This window comes from Trichomycterus rosablanca, chromosome 6, assembly GCF_030014385.1.
Source record: "Trichomycterus rosablanca isolate fTriRos1 chromosome 6, fTriRos1.hap1, whole genome shotgun sequence".
In the NCBI taxonomy this organism is placed as follows: domain Eukaryota; kingdom Metazoa; phylum Chordata; class Actinopteri; order Siluriformes; family Trichomycteridae; genus Trichomycterus; species Trichomycterus rosablanca.
The window spans coordinates 52,196,206-52,221,128 of NC_085993.1; the positions used below are offsets into that span (position 1 = coordinate 52,196,206).

Below are 24,923 nucleotides of genomic sequence, written 5' to 3' on the forward strand. Positions count from 1 at the left end.
TTCTACAACCGGCAGGTCCGTTTACGGTTTCATGCACGATCACGTGAACACCACAAGCAATTTTGTATTATTAATTTAAAATGTAGGATTTATACAATTCATTAAAAACTGCAACCCCAAATCAGAAAAAGTTGGGACGGTATGAATTGAAGTGAAAATAATAATAAAATAAAAAAACCAGACAGGATGAAGCTGAGATATTTCTTCTTTTATCTGCTCGACCTCACTTCATTTATTAATAAACATCCATTCCTGCATTTCAGCCCTGCAACACGTTCCAAAAATACTTGGGACGAAGCAATTTAGAGCTACGAATAAGGTAAAAAAACTAAATAATGATGTGATTTCAAACAGATGATTGTGATCATGATGTGGAGATGGACGGAGGATCTCCAGATTGTCAACAAACGCCTGAGAAAATGATTAAAATTTTTAAAAACGACGTTCCTCACAGAAAGATCAGAAGGAATTTGCATGTTCTCCCTCTACTGTGCAGAATATCATTAAACTATGAAGGAATCTGGAGGAATTTCAGTGTTTAAGGGCGTCCACCCCTCAGACGGAGCCACATCGAGAACCGTCGTTCATCAACAGCTGATAGAACCACACTGCACATGTTAGCACTGATGGTCTGTAACGCGTTACTCTAATCTGACCACATTTTTCAGTAACGAGTAATCTAACGCGTTACTATTTCCAATCCAGTAATCAGATTAAAGTTACTTATCCAAGTTACTGTGCGTTACTATTTTTGTCATTTTCCTTAGTAAAAAGATATATATTTGCTTTCTTCTTGCGTCTCGGGGAGTGACGTCTGGCGAGCTGCGTCCGAAATCGGACATCCTAACCGCTCTTGCGTCCTTATTTCGCGTACTATTGAGTAAGGAAGTATGCGATTCCGGACGCAGCTACGTTTTCAGCGCGAGGACAACTCACGTGTAATACCATGCAGCGACACAAACGTAAACAATGGAGGGAGGAGAGAGATGCGCGTTTTCTAGCTGGAAATACAGGCACTATTTTGAGTTCGTGTCAGCTAAAGATGACAATATCAAGGTTCGTTGTATACTCTGTGCTGGCGACAAAGTGCTATCTAGCTTCAAAAACACTACGTCAAATTTGAAGAAACATTTGGAGTCGCAGCACGGCACAGTCAAACTTACAGAGCAAGTCCCACCAGGTGGTGTGAAACAGAAAACTGGTCCCCCACCACCCAAACAACAAAAGCTGGACTTCAGTGTAAAACCAGTAAGTCGGGGAGAGTTGAAGAAGTTGGTCGGGCAGTATGTAGTAGAGGAAATGCTGCCCTTAAACACGGTTGACTCGCCCTCGTTTCGTGCCATAATAAACAAGATCCCTACTACTATCAATGCCGAGCTGCCTCACAGAGTAGCTTTTTCTTCTTACCTGGAGAAGGAGTATGCAGAGATGGAGAGAAATCTGAAGGCCGCGCTGAATGAGGTCAACTTTGTGTCAACTACCGCGGATATTTGGACTGCTAACAACAGAAGCTATATGGGAGTAACGCTCCACTGGATCAGTAGATCCACATTAGAGCGCAACAAGGCTGCATTGGCATGTAGGAGAATTCGCGGTAGACACACGTATGATGTTATTGGTGCAGAAATCGAAAACATTCACTCTTCATATGGACTACTCAACAGAGTAGTTGCAACAGTGACTGATAATGGATCCAACTTTGTGAAGGCGTTTAAAGTTGATCAGCCTGTCACAGAGTCCGATGATGAGACGGAGGAGGAAGAGTCCATCCCCACAGATGATGTCACTTTTTTAGATCTGTCAGAAATCCTCTCAGCTGAGAATGAAAGTGATGGCCATCTGTCTCTTCCCCCGTACCACAGGTGTGCTTCACACACCATCAACATCATTTCCACAAGTGATGTGGAGAAATATTTAACTTCCCATGCAGAGAGCAAGGCTGTGTATAGGAGCAGCACAGCAAAATGCACAGCTCTTTGGACCAAAACAAGTAAATCTACCCTTGCATCAGAAGCAGTGGAGGAAGTCAGCAAAAGAAAGCTCCTGGTACCAACATCCACAAGGTGGAATTCCTTTTTTTGATGCTGTAAGGAGAATTGCAGAAATCCCCATGAGTGAGCTGAATACTCTGTGCACCAAGCTGGGAGTTAAGTGCTTCAAAGACAGAGAGTACCAGTTCCTGCATGAGTACTGCACCGTCATGAAGCCTCTGACTGCAGCACTGGACATTTTACAAGGTGACTGTCCTTATGGGACTTTACTACTCACACTTGAAGTTCTGATGCAGAAGACCCTGGCTGTGAAAGATGCACTCTCCAGGATGACTGCAGGCCTTCCAGATGCCATAGTGCAGGTATGTTCCATCTTTAAGCTAGTTACAATTTCTTGCATCACACTATTCATGAACATGGAGCAGAATATTCCTTATCATTGCAAAAGAAGATTAAAACAATACAAACGTCAGTAAGTAACCTAAAACAAAATTAAATCCATAACATTAGGCATGGTTTGCAAGTAATTCAATGAAATAATAAATAGTAGGCCTTGTAGGCATAAACATATCAATGATATTTTTCAGGCTATCCAGACTCGTTTTGCCAGTGTGTTGGACGACAGAGATGCCCTTCTCGCAGCTGTCAGTTCTCCAAAATTCAAACTCCGATGGCTGAGAGACGCAGGTAGGAGCGAGCGAGTAAAAGAGCTTCTAACAGCAGAGTGTCGCACAACTGCTCCTGCAGCACAGAGCCCTGCCAGTGTGCCCACCACATCTGCCAGCCAAGGTGAGATAGACTTTTTCACTTTTGAGGCAGAGCCAGAGGAGACCTACTCTGCAGAAAAGGAAGTCATGGACTACCTGAGGTCAGCCTATGACCTTCAGATTCTGCATAAATTTTCAAACATAAAGAACATTTTCTTGAAGTATACCACTCCAACCCCATCAAGTTCTCCTGTGGAGCGGCTTTTCAGTCTGGGAGGTTTGGTGCTCACGCCTAGAAGAAATAGACTTTCTGACGAGAGGTTTGAGAAGCTTCTGTTAATGAGGTACAACCACTGGTTTACTCGCCCCACTCCACTGTTTCACACATAACATGCGATTACAACATAAGGTTTGGCCAAAGCAACAAAAGTAGACATGATGTCAGTTTACATGTGGTGTTATAAACCACCGTATACACACATGTTTTGTTTTGTAAAACCACTCCTTGCTGCTCTAATGCTGTGAACAACAGGTTCAATGTTCAGTTTTGCCATTACAGTGTTAACAGTTAAATATGTCAGGTCAAGAAAGACTGTCTTTATTTTATATTTTATAAAAACATGTATTTATGTTAAGTGAAGTCAAGAAAGACTTGTAATCTAACTTAGTTACTTTTAAAATCAAGTAATCCATAAAGTAACTAAGTTACTTTTTAAAGGAGTAATCAGTAATCAGATGACTTTTTCAAGGTAACTAAGCCATCACTGCATGTTAGAAGATGAGAGTACGGGTGCTGTAGCGGCCCGCCTGCAGTCCTGCCCTGTCCAAGATAGATAGGACGTGAGGACAATTTTGAAGACGTGTTATCGCTCGGCACCCTTGGTGCCGAAACGTCTTTCAAGTGTGGTGAGACGGAACGGCGGCGTTACAAAGTGGTAAATGCTTTACTGTCCCAACTTTATTAGGAAATACATCTATTAATAAATCCACCCCAATTCCAGTATTTGTGAGCTGTACATCTAAATCTGCCCCTTCATCCCGACGCTTCGGCATTGTACCGGCGACACGTCCCCCCGCTGCAAGAGCATCCAATCCCCACCCAACACCCACCCGAACACACTCACCTGTCCCCACGGCCGCCTCCTTCTTCTGCGCGCTCATGTGCTTCACCTCCAACATCCTGATTGGCTGCTGGGTGCAGAGGGGCGGAGCTCCTCATTCACACCCGGACCACAGGACGGCGAGAGGGGAACGTAAACATGTGGCCTCACATCCTGTTTCACCTCCAGGTCGCTCGAACGCCGTCGTCCTGCTGAAACACACACGGACATCACGCGTAATTACTGGAGCCGCCCTCACTGCACAACAGCCACTGTTGGGCCCCTGAGCAAGGCCCTTAACCCCACCATTACCAGCGATCTGATTAAAGAAGTCTGCTAAGTGCTGTTAATGTAAATCAGTAGCAGAAAGCAAGTCCGAACGCCTCCAGCCTCCTGGGTGTGCCCGGGTGGCACAGGGCTGGGGTTCTGATCTCTCAGAGTGTGTCTGTGGGAATTTGCGCTAAGGTCCAACAAGAGGATTTAGGAACTTTATTCAGGTCCCAGCTCCTCCAGACTAAGCTTGTCTAAACGTGTGTGTGTATGGAGGAGCTTTGTGTACAGGGGACACAGTCATAGTGGGACAGGGATGGGCCTTCCCCAAACTGTTGCCACGAAGTTGGAAACATTTGTGTATTTGTGTGTCTGTGAGTGCGTGTGTGTGTGTGTGTGTGTGTGTGTGTGTGTGTGTGTGATGCCAGTAGAAATTATGAATGTGTGAGTGTGTGTGTAAGTGTGTTTGAGAATGTGTGTGTGAGTGTGTGTGTGTGTGTGTGTGTGTGTGCGGGGGGGGGGGGGGGGGAATCAGACTGTAATCAGACTGTATCACTCTGTAATCAAACTGTATTACTGTATAATCAAACTGTAATCAGATTGTATCACTCTGTAATCAGACTGTATCACTCTGTAATCAGACTGTATCACTGTATAATCACTCTGTAATCAGACTGTATCACTGTAAAATCAGACTGTATTACTGTATAATCAGACTGTATCACTCTGTAATCACTCTGTAATCACTGTATAATCAGACTGTATTACTGTATAATCACTCTGTAATCAGACTGTATTACTGTATAATCAGACTGTATTACTGTATAATCAGACTGTATCACTCTGTAATCACTCTGTAATCACTGTATAATCAGACTGTATTACTGTATAATCACTCTGTAATCAGACTGTATTACTGTATAATCAGCCTGTATTACTGTATAATCAGCCTGTATCACTCTAATCACTGTATAATCAGACTGTATTACTGTATAATCAGACTGTATCACTCTGTAATCAGATGTCAGCCCTGCACTGACAGTCAGACACAAACATCCGGTTGTTCCTGAGACCCTGCTCGCAGTCGGAGTTCTGATCTCTGTTGCAGAGTAAGACAGTGAGATCGGATTATGATCTGATCAGAAGTATAAGGACACTCACCTGTGTGAGAGCGTCAGTAGATGAACCCGCTTATTCCAGCAGCACCGACACACCACACACAAAGCTCACTCACACACACGGGGCGGAGAACCGCGCATGCGCACCACCACAACCTAACGCAAGGACAATGCTGGAGTCGTGACGTCACCACACACTCGCGGGATATTTCAGAATAAAAGCCCCACACAGATTCTCAGTGCAGAACATAATAATAATCGATACAACAATAACCGATACAACAATAACCGATACAAAAATAACCGATATAATAATAACCGATATAACAATAACAAAATAACAATAAGTATAACCGATATAACAATAACTATATAATAATAACCGATATAACAATAACCGATACAACAATAACCAATATAACAATAACAAAATAACAATAAGTATAACCGATATAACAATAACTATATAATAATAACCGATATAACAATAACCGATATAATAATAACCGATATAACAATAACCGATACAACAATAACCAATATAACAATAACAAAATAACAATAAGTATAACCGATATAACAATAACCGATATAATAATAACCGATATAATAATAACCGATATAACAATAACAAAATAACAATAAGTATAACCGATATAACAATAACTATATAATAATAACCGATATAACAATAACCGATACAACAATAACCAATATAACAATAACAAAATAACAATAAGTATAACCGATATAACAATAACTATATAATAATAACCGATATAACAATAACCGATATAATAATAACCGATATAACAGTAACCGATATAATAATAACCGATATAACAATAACCGATATAAAAATAACCGATATAACAATAACCGATATAACAATAACGATATAATAATAACCGATATAACAATAACCGATATAATAATAACGATTTAACAATAACCGATATAATAATAACAATATAATAATAATAATTGATATAATAATAATAACTGATATAATAATAACCAATATAACAATAACCGATATAATAATAACGATTTAACAATAACCGATATAATAATAACGATATAATAATAATAATTGATATAATAATAACCGATATAACAATAACCGATATAACAATAACCGATATAACAATAACGATATAATAATAACCGATATAACAATAACCGATATAATAATAACCGATAAAATAATAACCGATATAACAATAACGATGTAATAATAACCGATTTAACAATAACCGATTTAACAATAACCGATATAACAATAACCGATATAACAATAACGATGTAATAATAACCGATTTAACAATAACCGATATAACAATAACCGATATAACAATAACCGATATAACAATAACGATGTAATAATAACCGATTTAACAATAACCGATATAACAATAACCGATATAACAATAACCGATTTAACAATAACCGATATAACAATAACTATATAATAATAACTGATATAACAATAACCGATTTAACAATAACCGATATAACAATAACCGATATAACAATAACTATATAATAATAACCAATATAACAATAACCGATATAACAATAACTATATAATAATAACCAATATAACAATAACCGATATAACAATAACTATATAATAATAACCGATATAATAATGACCGATATAACAATAACTATATAATAATAACCGATATAATAATGACCGATATAACAATAACTATATAATAATAACCGATATAACAATAACCGATATAACAATAACGATGTAATAATAACCGATTTAACAATAACCGATATAACAATAACCGATATAACAATAACTATATAATAATAACCAATATAACAATAACCGATATAACAATAACTATATAATAATAACCGATATAACAATAACCGATATAACAATAGCCGATTTAACAATAACCGATTTAACAATAACCGATATAACAATAACTATATAATAATAACCAATATAACAATAACCGATATAACAATAACCGATTTAACAATAACCGATATAACAATAACCGATATAACAATAACTATATAATAATAACCAATATAACAATAACCGATATAACAATAACTATATAATAATAACCAATATAACAATAACCGATATAACAATAACTATATAATAATAACCGATATAATAATAACCGATATAACAATAACCGATATAACAATAACGATGTAATAATAACCGATTTAACAATAACCGATATAACAATAACCGATATAACAATAACCGATTTAACAATAACCGATATAACAATAACTATATAATAATAACTGATATAACAATAACTATATAATAATAACCGATATAACAATAACTATATAATAATAACTGATATAACAATAACCGATTTAACAATAACCGATATAACAATAACCGATATAACAATAACCGATTTAACAATAACCGATTTAACAATAACCGATATAACAATAACTATATAATAATAACCGATATAACAATAACTATATAATAATAACCGATATAACAATAACCGATTTAACAATAACCGATTTAACAATAACCGATATAACAATAACCGATATAACAATAACCGATTTAACAATAACCGATATAACAATAACCGATATAACAATAACCGATTTAACAATAACCGATATAACAATAACTATATAATAATAACCAATATAACAATAACCGATATAACAATAACTATATAATAATAACCGATATAATAATAACAATATAATAATAATCGATATAATAATAACCGATATAACAATAACGATATAATAATAACCAATATAACAATAACCGATATAACAATAACTATATAATAATAACCGATATAATAATAACGATATAACAATAATCGATATAATAATAACCGATATAACAATAACGATATAATAATAACCGATATAATAATAACTGATACACGTTCTGCAGTGCACTAGTGTAGGGAGAAATCATTCATTCATTCAGTCAGTCATCCAATCATTCATTCCTTTATTTGGTTTGTCATTTATTTATTATTTTATACATGCACACATTTATTCATTCATAGTCGTTTATTTACACCTTCATTCATTCATTCATTCATTCTTTCATTTAAACTCAAACTCAAATGCAACTTTATTGGCATGACAAACTATGGACATTCGTATTGCCAAAGCTCAGTTACATATTTAGGAAATATAATTTAAAAGTATTATTTAAAAAAGTTAAATAAAAATAAAAACAACAATAAAAAGAATCATTCATTCATTAATTCATATATTTATTTATATATTTTACTAAACAATTTATACTGTGGTCAGAAACACTGTACACTGGAACATCTGGATCTGATGTGTTTTGTACCTAAAATGTATTCAATGTTTACAGTAGGATCATCAGTCATTGTAATAATGGAGGTTCAATGATTATTGTACTGTAACTATCGGGATTACTGACCCACATGCACACACACAATTACTCGTCATTTAGTATATGTAGGACTTATACTATATGTAGTAACAGTGATAGTACTAGTAAAGTAGGACTAGTTAGTGTGGTAGTTAGTTTAGTAAAGATTTCAGGGCTTTTATTGTGGCTGGGTGAGTGTGACGTCAGAATGTGAGATCAGCTGGCGGGGGGAAGTTGTCGTTTGTGTTCGTGTGTGTGTGTGTGTGTGTGTGTGTGTGTATGTGTGTGTGTGTAAGTGTGTGTGTGTGTAAGTGTGTGTTCAGTACAGTTGGATTCATGGATCGATCCGGAGTTTTACCATCATAACCTCGATATTATAACCTACAGACTGAAGCACGCAGGGTAAGTGTGTGTGTGTGTGTGTGTGTGTGTGTGTGTGTGTGTGTGTGTGTGTGTAGGGCAGTATAAGGGTAACTGAGATGAGATGTGAGTAACAGCACTGATACAAATATACAAATATAATATCATATATAAGGTGTTTATGGTGTGTGTGTGTGTGTGTGTGTGTGTGTGTGTGTGTGTGTGTGTGTAAAAATCTGATCATAAGGTGAGTGCAGTGTAAACAAACACTTTAATATTAATATTAATAATAAAGAAAATAATAATGTGTGTTTATGTGTAAATATAATTAACAGGTAAGTGATTGTAGTGTAAACAAACCATATTCATAGTAACACATTAATAACAACAGTAATAATAATATTAATATAATAATAATAACTATAATAATACTATTTATTCATAAGTAATATATAATAGTAAACAAACAGACTTTGCAATAATAATAGTAACACTAAAAGTGTGTGTGTAAATCTGCTCATAAGGTGAGTGCAGTGTAAACAATCAGACTTTAATAATAATCATAATAATAATAATAATGTGTGTTTGTGTAAATATAATTACGAGGTGAGTGATTGTAATGTGAACAGACTTTAATCATAATAATAAGAAAATAATAATAACAATAATGATAATAATAAAATAATAATAAGACGATAATAATAATAGTAGAATAATATTGATTGATAATTGTAATATTAACATAATAATAATATAATAATAATAACAACAATAATAATAATGATAAAATAATAATAGTAATCATAGTAACGTGTGTATGTGTAAAGTGACTGCTGATTACAGACTTTAAAAATAATAATAATAAAATAATACAAGTAATAATAATAATGAGACATAATAATAAGATAATATAATATAATAATAATAGAATAATATTATTAATGATAATTGTAATAATAAAATAATTATAATATAAATATAACTACAACAACAATAAAAATAATGATAATAATAATAAAAAATATTAGAATGTGTGTTATTTGGTCTTGCTGGAACTCCCCACACTGTTGCTTTAAAGTTAGAAGCATAAGATTTTCTTTATGTGAGCAATAATTGTGGCTAAAACTCCTGAAATGATGAGATAAAAGGAGCGTCCACTTACTTTTGACCATATATCGTGCATGTGTTTTGAACTTGACTGTAATTATTATTATTATTTTTATTATTTATTATTACATTTATTATTATTTTTGTATTATTATTATTATTACTATTTCTTTTCCACAGACTGAACCACTTCATGTACAGACTCCAGCAGCACTGTGAGAAACAGATGAACCCCCTCTGGACCCCCCAGAATTCCTCCACACAGACCTCATGTCGTTCCTGGTGAGAATAAACAGTGTAAACATGTCAGGTTTCTTCTTCTCGCTCTGTGCATGTGTTCGTCACTCCTCCGTCTGAACATCGTGTAGAACAGCAGAACCTTCATGTCTGGCCTGGTTCCTCAGCTATCAGGAGAGCGTTTAATAATAAACGTCCTCGTTAATCTTCTCCGTCCCTCTGAGGACGTTTCCTGTCCTACAGACACCGCTTCTCCTCTCACTGTGTCCTGTCTGTCCTACAGTCCTGATTCGAACCCTTCGTAGTGGAGTTGTAAACCCTGTGTGTTGTTTGTTACTCCTAAACCGTTAAAGTCATGATGTTCATCAACAGTCGGCTCCGACAGTCAGAGAAATTCAGAGGCGCAGCGGTAAATTATAGAATCCAGGGTTCGAATCCCCTGCGGTGCTGTTAACCGGTCGGGCGTCTACGTACAGACATTGGGGGGGGGGGGGGGTTGGACCATCCGCAGCCCTGACCAGGATTAAGTTTAAGTACAGTCGTAGTTGATTTGTACGTTCACGGCAACCCTAAAAGGAACACCTGTACACCTACCTGTTCATGTAATCGTCCACCAATCAAGAGGACCCCTGATTGAGTCTGTTTGTGGCATCCGGTGGCATCAGATGCTTTGAGTTTGCGAAACGTCCAGTAAGTGGCAGTTCTGCTGGCAGAAACACCTTGTTGATGATTAAAATCTATCAGTAAACCCCTCTTTACATACCTTACATGAACCTTTGGGTGGATGGGCTAGCAGAGCAGAGGGTCACGTCTGGTTCCTCTTAGTTTTGACCACCATGGACCAGTTAAGAGGACGCTCTCATCCAGACGCCAGCTACCAGCTGATGGATGGACATGTGGGTAGTAGGGTCAGAGTCCGGCATGACCAGCGTCCTCTTGTCGGACAGAAGAAGAACCTCGTATGATTTTCTTTTCAGTCTCCCTGTCAGCTTAAACTGGTCTGGCTGGTCAGCAAGGTGTTTCTGCCTGCAAAACTGCCGCTCACTGGATGTTTTTTATTGTTTTTTTGATATAAACGAGCAGGTGTACAGGCGTTCCTCATAAAGGTGATGCTGAGTGTTTTCTGCAACTGTTTTATTCCAGAATTTGAGTTGTTTTCTGAAAGTATTCTGGGTCAAAAATATATAGACAGCAACTTAGATTAGGAATTCATTATTTATTGGCCTGTACAACATGGAACAGTGTTCTCCTTGCCAAGGTCAGGCGAGAATATGAGAGAATATTTAAACCCATTTAAACCCACGTGACGCTGTCCACAGTCAACGAGTTTTACAAACGTATGCGCCTATACGCTCCTAATCTGAGTTTAAGCCGAAGTTTTTAGCTGATCTTTCTGTATGTGAAGCTTGCTCGACTGTGGCCAGCGTCACCTGTGCTGTCGTGGCCCTTTACAGCGCCGGCGAGGTCGCGCTCTGACTGTCGGACCCGACTGTACTCATGTTGTTGTGCTTGTGGTTGTTGCTTCATGTCCATGTTCCTCCCAGGACTGCTCCTGTATCTCCGCCCACTCCCAGGTACAGCCAATCAGCACCGAGGATCAGTATGAGGACATCAGCGGCTCGTACATGGTCAGTATGGTCCAGAAGTTCCATCCTGTTACACTCGAATGATCTAATAGCCTAAAAACACACAAACCGAACTGAGCGCCGGGTGATAGATAGGGATCCCACAGGGACCCGTCATAGGCCCTTTCATCCAGAGATGGAGAGTCGCACACACAGAGACTTCAGACTCGACTCGGAGTCTCTAGCGTCAGCACGTGTTAACCCTAGTTACATGTGATAATTAACCCGTTTCGGTCGTCTTAACCCACAACACACACAATGTGTAAATGTTCCAGCCAGCTTCCGGTGTAGTGATGAAGCGTCGCTCCCTACTCCCTACACAGTCTGAAGTTCACTTCATTTAAACATTCTCGTTACCTTTGGATCAGAATCTCACTTAAAATGGTGGAACACCCTACGTAGTGCACTTCACAGGAACGACCGGGGTGAATGGAACGCTCCTACAGAATCGGCGCTGATGGTTGAAAGACGCTTTCTGAACCAATCAGAGCTTCTGATTGTAATTGTTAGTAAGAAATGCTGTTATTTGCATTTATTCAGTTTGCGTCACACAGATGACGTGGTAATGAAACGCTCGATCGGCTTTCTAACCACTTCCTGTTTTACTTCACCACCGGGAAAAGTTTGGAGGTTTTTAATTATAAGCACGTTTACAAAATAACGGATTCTGTTCCTAATGGGACGCACGCTTATAAATGTAATAGCATCTGGAAGAACAGAAGCTAAGGTAAGCAGCGGTTATGATGGTTTTTGCTGTGTTTGGGATTTTGGCCGCCGTGCCGTGATTTATCGAGCGCTTTTGTTCTGTAATGAAAACAAAACGTATCAGTTGAAGCTTTTAACTGGAACCTTCTTGTTACAGAAATTACATTCATTTACACAATGAGGAGGAAAGTAAAGACACGAAGTAAAACGGCTAAATACACTCGCTAATCTGTTTAGATTATATTGACTCGGGATTTAACTCGGACTCGTATTTTGTGACTTGTGAACATCTCTGGTTTCATCCGACGTGGAATCGGAACTTGATTTTGAACCGCTTCTCTAATAAGGTTCTAAGAAACTTAAATGGAGTTGTTTTGGTTGAAACAGGCTATCAGGGAACCCTCAAAACAAAAGTGGCATCACTACCCTGTCAACCAATGCCAAGTTCAAAGGTGGGGTCCTCTCTGGAAGGGGGGCATCATGCCAACTCTGGCTCTTCGCTTTCTGAGAATGGTTCCATGGCGATGCCCGGGGGTGCTGCCACCTCAGCCGTGCACGCTTGAATTAATAAAGTACGCTGGCCGATCCTGGTGTTACGCCAAACGAAGAGCTGGCAAGTCTGTGCGAGAGAAACCATGATGTATAGAAACACGTCCACCTGGAGCGAATTAACACTCAACAGGGCTGCGTCCACCAGGGAACAGGGTGCCAGTCTATCGCAGGGTTTTGGTCACCCCCCCTCAGACACAGCAAGTCACGTCTGTGTGTACGGCCAGCCGGCATGAGATTTGAACCCGCGTCTCAGAGGTAGTGGCTAGGGTAATAAACTCCTGTGCCACCCATGTGCCCGCTTTATTAACCGTGCACCTTCATATAGACTCACTATACGGACAAAAGTATTGGGACGCCCCTTCTAATTACTGAATTCATGCATTTCAGTTAGGGAACAGTTTAAGGAAGGTCCTTTCCTGTCTCAGCATGACAAAGTGAGCTGTATAAAGACATGAGCCCTGAGCTCAGCCCCACTCGACAGCTCTGGGATGAACCGGAACCCAGACTGAGAAATCAATCAGTGCCCAGCCATACAAATACGAATGCTGTCAATTTTGACTGAATGGGCACAAATTCCCACAGACAGACACACTTCAAAGACACACTGTTGTTCTAGCTGAAACGGGACATCCGATAAGCTCACACTCAGGCGTCCAAATACTTTTGGTAATGGAATTTATACATCGGATGGATTCAAGCGTCCTAAATGATGTACTGCATCGTAAACAAGGTGTGTGTGTGTGTGCGTGTGTGTGCGTGTGTGTGTGTGCGTGTGTGTGCGCGTGTGTGTGTGTGTGTGTGCGTGTGTGTGCGTGTGTGTGTGTGCGCGTGTGTGTGTGTGCGTGTGTGTGTGTGTGTGTGTTACAGAGCAGTGATGGATCTGTATTCGGCGCTGATGATGACGACCTCTCCGGTCTTTCCGCCGACCCCGCAGACTATCAGCTCCTCTCAGTCCTGGGTGAGTGACGGTCAGTGTGAGGAACACGACGTTTTGGATGGACGTCTGGAAGCACCATGCTTCAGTGCTAGCAGTTTAGGGAAGGCCCCCTGATCTGCCTCACACACCTTCGAATCATAGCTCACTCCCCTCACTGTTGTGTGTTCAGGGCGGGGCTTCAATAACCTGAGCCAGGTGAGCACGGCGCGCCACAGGCCGTCCGGTCGACTGGTGGCGGTGAAGATCACCAACCTGGACGAGTGTACGGAGGAGGAACTGCTGCAGATCATGGTGAGTAACGGTTCTACTCTCCTCACGCACATACCACATACCAAACTTCAACCGGTTCTTCCAAAAGCACCAAGGTTCTAAGCAGCCTGAGCCTTGAGCTCATCAGTGCTTACTTTCCCAAACCAGCTTTCTGACCTGTTTAATCAACAAAGTGTTTCCACCTGCAGAACTTCCGCTCACTGGATGCTTTCTGTGTGTGTTTGCGCGCATGTTTGTGTGTGTGTTTGTTTGTGCTTGTGTATGATTGTGTGTGTGCATGTGTGTGTGTGTTCGTGTGTGTTTGTGTGTCCGTTTGTGTGTCTGTGTGTGTGCATGTGTGTGTGTGTGTTTGCGCGCATGTTTGTGTGTGTGTTTGTTTGTGCTTGTGTATGATTGTGTGTGTGCATGTGTGTGTGTGTTCGTGTGTGTTTGTGTGTCCGTTTGTGTGTGTGCGTGTGTTTGTGTGTCTGCATCTTTGTGTGTGTCTGTGTGCGCGTGTGTTTGTGTGCATGTCCATGTTTGTGTGTGTTTGTGTGTGTGTGTTTGTGTGCACGTGTGTGTTCGTGTCCTTGTGTGTGTGTGTGTGTGTGTGTGCGCGCGTGTTTGTGTGCACGTGTGTGTGTGTGTCCGTTTGTGTGTCCGTGTGTGTGCGCGTGTGTTTGTTTGTGTGTGTGTGTCTGTGTTTGTGTGCGTGTCCGTGTGTGTGTGCGCGTGTGTGTGTTTGTTTGTGTGCATGTGTGTGTTTGTGTGCACGTGTGTGTGTGTGTGTGTGTCCGTTTGTGTGTCCGTGTGTGTGCGCGTGTGTGTTTGTTTGTGTGTGTGTGTCTGTGTTTGTGTGCGTGTCCGTGTGTGTGTGTGTGCGCGTGTGTGTGTTTGTTTGTGTGCATGTGTGTTTGTGTGTTTGTGTGCGTGTCCGTGTGTGTGTGTGTGCGCGTGTGTGTGTTTGTTTGTGTGCATGTGTGTGTTTGTGTGTGTGTGTGTGTGTCCGTTTGTGTGTCCGTGTGTGTGCGCGTGTGTGTGTGTTTGTGTGTGTGTGTCTGTGTTTGTGTGTGTGTGTGCGTGTTTGTATGTGTGTTTGTGTGTGTGTGTGTGTGTCCATGTGTTTGTGTGTGCTTGCGTGTTCTTGTGTGTGTGTGTGTGTGTGTTCGTGTGTGTGTGCGTGTGCGTGTGTGTGTGTGTTACAGAACGAGGTGTTGTTATCCAGACTATTCCGTCACTCGAACCTGCTCACGTCCAGACTGGTGTTCAGCTCCTGCTCTCAGCTCTGGGTTCTCTCGCCCCTGATGAGCTACGGTAACCACACCCTTCCCATAATGCACTGCAACTCTAATGTTATAATATATGACATGGCCAAAAGTATGTGGACACCATCCAGGTAATTGAGTGCAAGCGTTTTATCCACACGTGGTGCTATTATCCTTTCAGGCGCCCCTATCTGAGGTGAGTTGCTGCATTTGCACCCAATGATTCCGGGCCAACCGGACCCACCGTGACCCTGACCAGGGTGGTAAAAAGTGTACAGAAATCATTTGCAGCAGTTTTGGGGGAGGGTCCTTTTCTTGTTAAAAAGGACATGGTTTGCTTTGACTCACCTGATCTGAAGGAACATACACTTTTGGGATGAATCGGAGCGTCGACCGTGAGCCAGGCCTCATCGTCCGACATCAGCTGCTCGTTTCGTCGAACACTAACCTACGAGATCATATTAATACCTGCGCTTGTGTAGCAGAATGTCCGGAGAACTCAGACTCGGGTGTCCACATACTTTTGGACCTTGGTTGTACCGGAACCCCTGGACTCCGGCCTGACCTGGGTTGCTGTCTGTAGGTTCGGCGGACTCGCTGCTGCGCTCCTTCTTTCCGGACGGGATGAGCGAGTCTCTGGTGGCGTATCTGCTGTACGGGGTCCTGAACGCCCTGAAGTACCTGCACCACATGGGCTACGTGCACAGGTAACCCCCCATCACCACCCCTCCTGAAATATCAGGCACCACCTGCCACACCACAAAGTTCTTAACTTTCAGTTAAGGTACTGGATTAGTAATCGAAAGGTCGCTGGTTTAAGCCCCATCACTGCCAGGATGCCATTGTTGGACCCTCAGTTGCTGAGACAGTACACCGTCACCGTGCTGTAAGTTGCTTTGGGTAAAAGCGTCTGCTAAATGAATACGTAAGTGTAACCAATTGAGGGTTAAGGGCCTCGCTCAGGGGCCCAACAGTGGCAGCCTGGCAGTGCAAGTGTCGGATGGGGCGTGTGTTAGTCAGAGTGGAGGGAATTTGATATGACTAAGTGGAGAGGAAAATGCGTTGGGAGTGATGAGTCAGGAACTGAATCTGACGGTAAGCCTATTTCTCCACGGTTTCAGGGGTGTGAAGGCGAGTCACGTGCTGCTCTCGGCGGGGGGGCGGGTGTGTCTCTCCGGGTTACGGTGTGTGTACAGCATGATGAGGGACGGGAGGAGGATGGAGGTGGTGCACGACATGCCACAACATGGTCCATCACTCCTGCCCTGGCTGAGCCCAGAGTTACTGAGACAGGTACACACACACACACACACACACACACACACACACACACACACACACATGCACATACACACACACACACACACACACACATGCACATACACACACACATGCACATACACACACACACACATATACACATACACACACACACACACACACACACATATACACATACACACACACACACATACACACACACACACAAATACACATGCATACAGACACATACACACACACATATACACATACACACACACATACACACACATGCATACAGACACATACACACACATATACACACACGTACACACACACTCATATACACACACACACATGCATACACACACACATGCGCATACACACATACACATGCACAAGCATACACACACTCACACACACATACATACACACATACACACAAATGCACATACATACACACCTACATACACACACCCTATACCTATAGCACTTATTGTCTGACCTGTGTGTGTTTGTACATGTGTGTGTGTGTGTGTGTGTGTGTGTGTGTGTGTGTGTGACCTCAGGATCTCCACGGTTATGGGGTGAAGTCTGACATCTACAGTGTGGGTGTGTTGGCGCTGGAGCTGGTCAGCGGGCGGGTACCGTTCCAGGACATGCCCCCTACTCTGGTACTCAAAATATTATTCATGCTACTGTATGTGGTCAAAAGTATGTGGACACCCGAAGCTCGTGTTTATACCTCGGTTGTGTATTCTCTGTGGGTGGGGCAGGGCACCCACACGGGCACTAATGTCTGTCCCAAGGGCATTTAGCGCCTCTTCCATGTGCATTAATTTGAGATAGAACATGTAAGCTCTCGATGTTGATCTCTGCGCTTCATGCGTGCGTGTGTGTGTGTAGATGCTGCTGCAGAAGCTGCGAGGTTCTCTGAGCTGCGTGCTGGACGGCGCCCCCTATCCTCTGGGGGATTTCAGCGCTCTGAAGGTTTCTCGCTCCGGCGTGGATTCGGGGATCGGCGAGAGCGTCGCGGCGGGAAGTTTAACCCGGACCGCCACGGCCGAGAGACCACAGAGCCCCGCCCCCAAAAACCACTCGGCTACACTGCACAACCTGTTACAGCTCTGCTTACAGCAACAACCGGAGCGCAGGTACCACACACACACAGAGACGTATACACACACACACACACTGCACAACCTGTTACAGCTCTGCTTACAGCAACAACCGGAGCGCAGGTACCACACACACACAGAGACGTATACACACACACACACACTGCACAACCTGTTACAGCTCTGCTTACAGCAACAACCGGAGCGCAGGTACCACACACACACACACACACACAGACGTATACACACACACACACACACACACACACACACACACACTGCACAACCTGTTACAGCTCTGCTTACAGCAACAACCGGAGCGCAGGTACCACACACACACACACACACACAGACGTATACACACACACACACACACACACACACACACACACACTGCACAACCTGTTACAGCTCTGCTTACAGCAACAACCGGAGCGCAGGTACCACACACACACAGAGACGTATACACACACACACACACACACACACACACACACACACACTGCACAACCTGTTACAGCTCTGCTTACAGCAACAACCGGAGCGCAGGTACCACACACACACACACACACACACACACACACAGAGACGTATACACACACACACACACACACACAGAGACGTATACACACACACGTATACACACACACACACACACACACACACTGCACAACCTGTTACAGCTCTGCTTACAGCAACAACCGGAGCGCAGGTACCACACACACACACACACACACACACACACAGAGACGTATACACACACACACACACACACACAGAGACGTATACACACACACGTATACACACACACACACACACACACACACTGCACAACCTGTTACAGCTCTGCTTACAGCAACAACCGGAGTGCAGGTACCACACACACACACACACACACACACACAGAGACGTATACACACACACACACACACACACTGCACAACCTGTTACAGCTCTGCTTACAGCAACAACCGGAGCGCAGGTACCACACACACACACACACACACACACACACACAGAGACGTATACACACACACACACACACACACACACACACAGAGACGTATACATACACACACACACACACACTGCACAACCTGTTACAGCTCTGCTTACAGCAACAACCGGAGCGCAGGTACCACACACACACACACACACACACACACAGAGACGTATACACACACACGTATACACACACACACACACACACACACACTGCACAACCTGTTACAGCTCTGCTTACAGCAACAACCGGAGTGCAGGTACCACACACACACACACACACACACACACAGAGACGTATACACACACACACACACACACACTGCACAACCTGTTACAGCTCTGCTTACAGCAACAACCGGAGCGCAGGTACCACACACACACACACACACACACACACACACAGAGACGTATACACACACACACACACACACACACACACACAGAGACGTATACATACACACACACACACACACTGCACAACCTGTTACAGCTCTGCTTACAGCAACAACCGGAGCGCAGGTACCACACACACACACACACACACACACACAGAGACGTATACACACACACACACACACACACACACTGCACAACCTGTTACAGCTCTGCTTACAGCAACAACCGGAGCGCAGGTACCACACACACACACACACACACACACACACACACACACAGACGTATACACACACACGTATACACACACACACACACACACACACACAGAGACGTATACACACACACACACACACACACACACACACACTGCACAACCTGTTACAGCTCTGCTTACAGCAACAACCAGAGCGCAGGTACCACACACACACACACACATACACACACAGAGACGTATACACACACACACACACACACACTGCACAACCTGTTACAGCTCTGCTTACAGCAACAACCGGAGCGCAGGTACCACACACACACACACACTTACACATATACACACACACACACATGTATACACACACACTTACACATATACACACACACTTACACATACTCACAAAACACACACACACGCACATACATAACACAAACACACACATGTATACACAAACACATTACACACACATATCAAACACACACACACATGTATACACACATTACATACACACATAACAAACACGTATGCACACACTCTCACACACACGTACACACACACACACGTATACACAAACACGTTACATTTACAGATTTGTACACACACACACATTAGTATACACACATTGCACTCACACACGCACACACCAATCCACCCTCCACACACTTGTACCTACAGTGAAGCTCAGGTACACACACACAGGTATTGTACCGTGATACTGGAGGTTCCTTTCAGAGTTCCTGTGAGGGCTCCTGTTGGGGTTAGGATGAGGGTTTGGGATTGAGATTAGGATTAGTGGTGTGGTACTAGATTTTGGGGGATTTGGATGAGACCCTAAGTGTGAGTAAGTGTGTGTACTGTATCTATAATTGTGTGTGTTTGTGTGTTTCAGACCGTCTGCATCGGCGCTCCTGACTCACCCGTTCTTCAAACAGGTCGGTTTCTCTCTGATCATACACTCATCATTAACTCTGTGATAAAGTTTGTGCACCCTGCTCACAATCCACCTTCTGCACGTTTAGTGTCGGTTTATTAGAAAAACGTATAATGGGTCTCCCAGCAGGGGGCGCCCGAACTCCCTCTGAAATCCGACACAGAAAAATAATGAATAAACATACAGTGTATCACAAAAGTGAGTACACCCCTCACATTTCTGCAGATATTTAAGTATATCTTTTCATGGGACAACACTGACAAAATGACACTTTCACACAATGAAAAGTAGTCTGTGTGCAGCTTATATAACAGTGTAAATTTATTCTTCCCTCAAAATAACTCAATATACAGCCATTAATGTCTAAACCACCGGCAACAAAAGTGAGTACACCCCTAAGAGACTACACCCCTAAATGTCCAAATTGAGCACTGCTTGTCATTTTCCCTCCAAAATGTCATGTGATTTGTTAGTGTTACTAGGTCTCAGGTGTGCATAGGGAGCAGGTGTGTTCAATTTAGTAGTACAGCTCTCACACTCTCTCATACTGGTCACTGAAAGTTCCAACATGGCACCTCATGGCAAAGAACTCTCTGAGGATCTTAAAAGACGAATTGTTGCGCTACATGAAGATGGCCAAGGCTACAAGAAGATTGCCAACACCCTGAAACTGAGCTGCAGCACAGTGGCCAAGATCATCCAGCGTTTTAAAAGAGCAGGGTCCACTCAGAACAGACCTCGCGTTGGTCGTCCAAAGAAGCTGAGTGCACGTGCTCAGCGTCACATCCAACTGCTGTCTTTGAAAGATAGGCGCAGGAGTGCTGTCAGCATTGCTGCAGAGATTGAAAAGGTGGGGGGTCAGCCTGTCAGTGCTCAGACCATACGCCGCACACTACATCAAATTGGTCTGCATGGCTGTCACCCCAGAAGGAAGCCTTTTCTGAAGTGTCTACACAAGAAAGCCCGCAAACAGTTTGCTGAAGACATGTCAACAAAGGACATGGATTACCGGAACCATGTCCTATGGTCTGATGAGACCAAGATTAATTTGTTTGGTTCAGATGGTCTCAAGCATGTGTGGCGGCAATCAGGTGAGGAGTACAAAGAAAAGTGTGTCATGCCTACAGTCAAGCATGGTGGTGGGAATGCCATGGTCTGGGGCTGCATGAGTGCAGCAGGTGTTGGGGAGTTACATTTCATTGAGGGACACATGAACTCCAATATGTACTGTGAAATACTGAAGCAGAGCATGATCCCCTCCCTCCGGAAACTGGGTCGCAGGGCAGTGTTCCAGCATGATAATGACCCCAAACACACCTCTAAGACGACCACTGCTTTATTGAAGAGGCTGAGGGTAAAGGTGATGGACTGGCCAAGCATGTCTCCAGACCTAAACCCAATAGAACATCTTTGGGGCATCCTCAAGCGGAAGGTGGAGGAGCGCAAAGTCTCGAATATCCGCCAGCTCCGTGATGTCGTCATGGAGGAGTGGAAAAGCATTCCAGTGGCAACCTGTGAAGCTCTGGTAAACTCCATGCCCAGGAGAGTTAAGGCAGTTCTGGAAAATAATGGTGGCCACACAAAATATTGACACTTCAGGAACTTTCACTAAGGGGTGTACTCACTTTTGTTGCCGGTGGTTTAGACATTAATGGCTGTATATTGAGTTATTTTGAGGGAAGAATAAATTTACACTGTTATATAAGCTGCACACAGACTACTTTTCATTGTGTGAAAGTGTCATTTTGTCAGTTGTCCCATGAAAAGATCTACTTAAATATCTGCAGAAATGTGAGGGGTGTACTCACTTTTGTGATACACTGTATGCGTGGAATTTGACCAGGGGGGGTGGGTCTCCAAAATGTTACGCGAGACTCAAAGTGTGTGTGTGTGTGTGTGTGTGTGTGTGTGTGTGTGTGTTGTAGGTGAAGAAACACACCCTGGACTCGTTCCTCAGCCTGATGTACCCAGCCGTGCCTCTGTCCTGCCCCGTGGACGTCCCCCCGTCGACCCCCACGACCCCGTCCAACATCCACACTAGCACCGAACCTGTGGACGGAGGACTGTGGGACTTCTCCTAATACACACACACACACACACACGCTACACAATCTACACACAGCGCTGTGAAAAAGTAATCGCCCCCCCCCCCCCTCTGATTGACCACACCAAATATTTTCCGATCGGTCATCTGTCCGTGAGCTGAAGCTGAGACACTGTAGCATTTTTTACTACTTTATTTCTGCATTTTCTCCCTTTTTCTCCCAGTTTAGTCGTAGCCAGTTCCTGTTTCTCTGCTGGAGACCCCGATGGTGTACGAGGAGGGTATATTCGCTCCCACCGACCCCTTCTTATCCCCCCGTACCTCAGTGGATCAGCGTGTGAGGTCGGCGTACAGGCGCCTCGGAATACTAACCAGGGTCCTTACACGGCGTCGAAGACCCCGCCCACTTTTTAGTCCCGTCTTTTCCCACCCAGCAGACTAGCGACCGATTTTGTCTGCTGCCGGCACTAGGGGGCGCCCAGTCGACCGGTAGCAGAGCTGAGATTTTAATAATGCAGTATTATTTGATTAAGGGGTCACTTACTTTCTCACAGCACTTTAAGACATGCTTGATGTTGCCAGATCATGCAGAACTGCGTAGATATTCAGCATACACAACAAAGAAGAAGATGCCCTTGGTATAAACGGTACAACCACTGTGCTTAGTCTAGATCTTCCTCTCCGGTCCTGATTATTATGGGATTGTTTAGCGTTGGTGTTGGTTGGTCTGAAAGCTTCGGTCACACCAGGTCACACCAGGATTTTGGAGTGAAACCGAACCAAATCTCACCGCACAATGTCGTTCCCTTGATTTTTTACCCACTGATCCACTGTAGCACTGTTCCACCATCATCCAGAACGGTTCTGCGCTTTTCCACCACGAAGGTTCTCAGCCTGAATAACGGACGCCGCTCTGACCCCCGTAATCTTGCTGGTCTGGAACCGACGAACCTGTGATGCAAACGGCCGATGTACTGGATCTTAGCGTCACCATAATTACACTGTTTACCACCTTTTTACCATTTACGACTAAAGCGGGAGAAAAGCTGATGGAGGTTTCGTGTAGTTCACGTGTTAAAGGCAGCGGATCTTTGATCAGCACCAGATTGTTAGCAGGAGGGCGTGGTGAGCCCTCACCCGCAGTGGTCCGAGGAGGCCCCGGTGATGTACCCGCAGAGCCTGACCCTGAAGAACCTGTGAAGAACTGAGAACTCGCTCCATACTGTAGAACCGAAACCTAAACTGTGATCGACTCCTCGTCTATAAGAGTCGTTTTATTATTTCATGTTTTTGTTTCACGTGTCTGAACCATCATAATCCGATATCAATAAAATATTCTGACCTCGTTTCTTTAAAGCTTCTGTCGTTCTGAGTTCATCTCAAAACGTTCTGATCCTGAAGAACCTTTAGTTCAGTTTTTCATAAATTATTTAAGATGCTAAGCAGGTATAAAGATGCTATTTTGTAGCCTGGCGTAATCAGAAATATTCACTATATTGCCAAAAGTATTCGCTCGTCTTCCTTCACACACATACTTGAGTGACTCCCATTCTTAATCTATAGGGTTTAATATGATGTCGCCACCCTTTGCAGCGATAACAGCTTCAACTCTTCTAGGAAGGCTTCCCACAAGGTTTAGGAGTGTGTTTATGGAAATTTTTGGCTCACAGTCTCCGCTCTAATTCATCCCAAAGGTGTTCTATCTGTCGGGTCGAGGTCAGGACTCTGTGCGGGCCAGTCAAGTTCTTCCACACCAAACTGGCTCATCCACGTCTTTATGGAGCTTGTGCTTTATGCACTGGTGCACAGTCATGTTGGAACAGGAAGGGACCATCCCCAAACTGTTCCCACAAAGTCGGGAGCATGAAATTGTCCAAAATCTCTCGGTGTGCTGAAGCATTAAGAGTTCCTTTCACTGGAACTAAGGGGCCGAGCCCGACTCCTGAAAAACACCACCACACCATAATCCCCGCTCCACCACACTTTACACTCGGCACAATACAGTCAGACAGGTACCGTTCTCCTGGCGACCGCCAAACCCAGACTCGTCCATCGTATCGCCAGACGGAGAAGCGTGATCCGTCACTCCAGAGAACACGTCTGCACTACTCTAGAGTCCAGTGGTGGCGTGCTTTACCCCATGCGCTTGGTGATGTAAGGCTTGGATGCAGCTGCTCGGCCATGGAAACCCGTTCCATGAAGCTCTACACACTGTTCCTGAGATCATCTGAAGGCCACATGAAGTTTGGAGGTCTGTAGTGATCGACTCTGTTGGTGACCTCTGTGCATTTTACGTGGTAACACTCGGTGGCTGAGTCGCTGTCGTTCCCAATCGCTTCCACTT

General features: G+C 43.0%; 2 protein-coding genes across 4 annotated transcripts in view; one reads left to right on the plus strand and one right to left on the minus strand.

Moving 5' to 3' along the window:
* The window catches only part of trak2 (trafficking protein, kinesin binding 2), a 31,879-nt gene extending 26,577 nt beyond the window's left edge, over positions 1-5,302 (minus strand). The window contains exons 1-2 of one of the 2 annotated variants that reach the window (XM_062998083.1): positions 5,230-5,302; positions 3,823-4,007 (exon numbers count right to left, since the gene is read on the minus strand). In XM_062998083.1, the coding sequence (XP_062854153.1) occupies positions 3,823-3,877 (55 nt within the window). In that variant the 5' untranslated portion in view covers positions 3,878-4,007; positions 5,230-5,302. Of the gene's footprint in view, positions 1-3,822; positions 4,011-5,229 lie in introns of both variants that reach the window. The other variant, XM_062998082.1, reaches the window with a different exon arrangement.
* Positions 5,303-8,815: 3,513 nt separating this feature from the next.
* On the plus strand, positions 8,816-23,935 carry stradb (STE20 related adaptor beta). 2 transcript variants are annotated; one of them, XM_062998085.1, is made up of 12 exons: positions 8,816-8,973; positions 10,219-10,320; positions 11,820-11,903; positions 14,025-14,115; positions 14,264-14,385; positions 15,549-15,657; positions 16,192-16,315; positions 16,730-16,901; positions 17,438-17,542; positions 17,775-18,022; positions 20,494-20,536; positions 22,461-23,935. In XM_062998085.1, exons 2-12 carry the CDS (start codon positions 10,309-10,311, stop codon positions 22,614-22,616), a joined length of 1,266 nt encoding a protein of 421 aa, XP_062854155.1. In that variant the 5' UTR covers positions 8,816-8,973; positions 10,219-10,308; the 3' UTR covers positions 22,617-23,935. The 2 variants fall into 2 exon arrangements, with proteins under 2 accessions (XP_062854155.1, XP_062854154.1); XM_062998084.1 differs by lacking the exons at positions 8,816-8,973; positions 10,219-10,320; positions 11,820-11,903 and having other exon boundaries at positions 12,822-14,115.
* Positions 23,936-24,923: the final 988 nt, after the last annotated feature.

Excerpts from the sequence above, each read along its gene's own strand:
- stradb (XM_062998084.1), top strand. The coding sequence starts at position 13,827 with ATGGAATTTATACATCGGATGGATTCAAGCGTCCTAAATGATGTACTG. Across the intron at positions 16,902-17,437 it reads GCCCAGAGTTACTGAGACAG|GATCTCCACGGTTATGGGGT; the intron begins GTACACACACAC and ends GTGTGACCTCAG. Across the intron at positions 18,023-20,493 it reads CAGCAACAACCGGAGCGCAG|ACCGTCTGCATCGGCGCTCC; the intron begins GTACCACACACA and ends TGTGTGTTTCAG.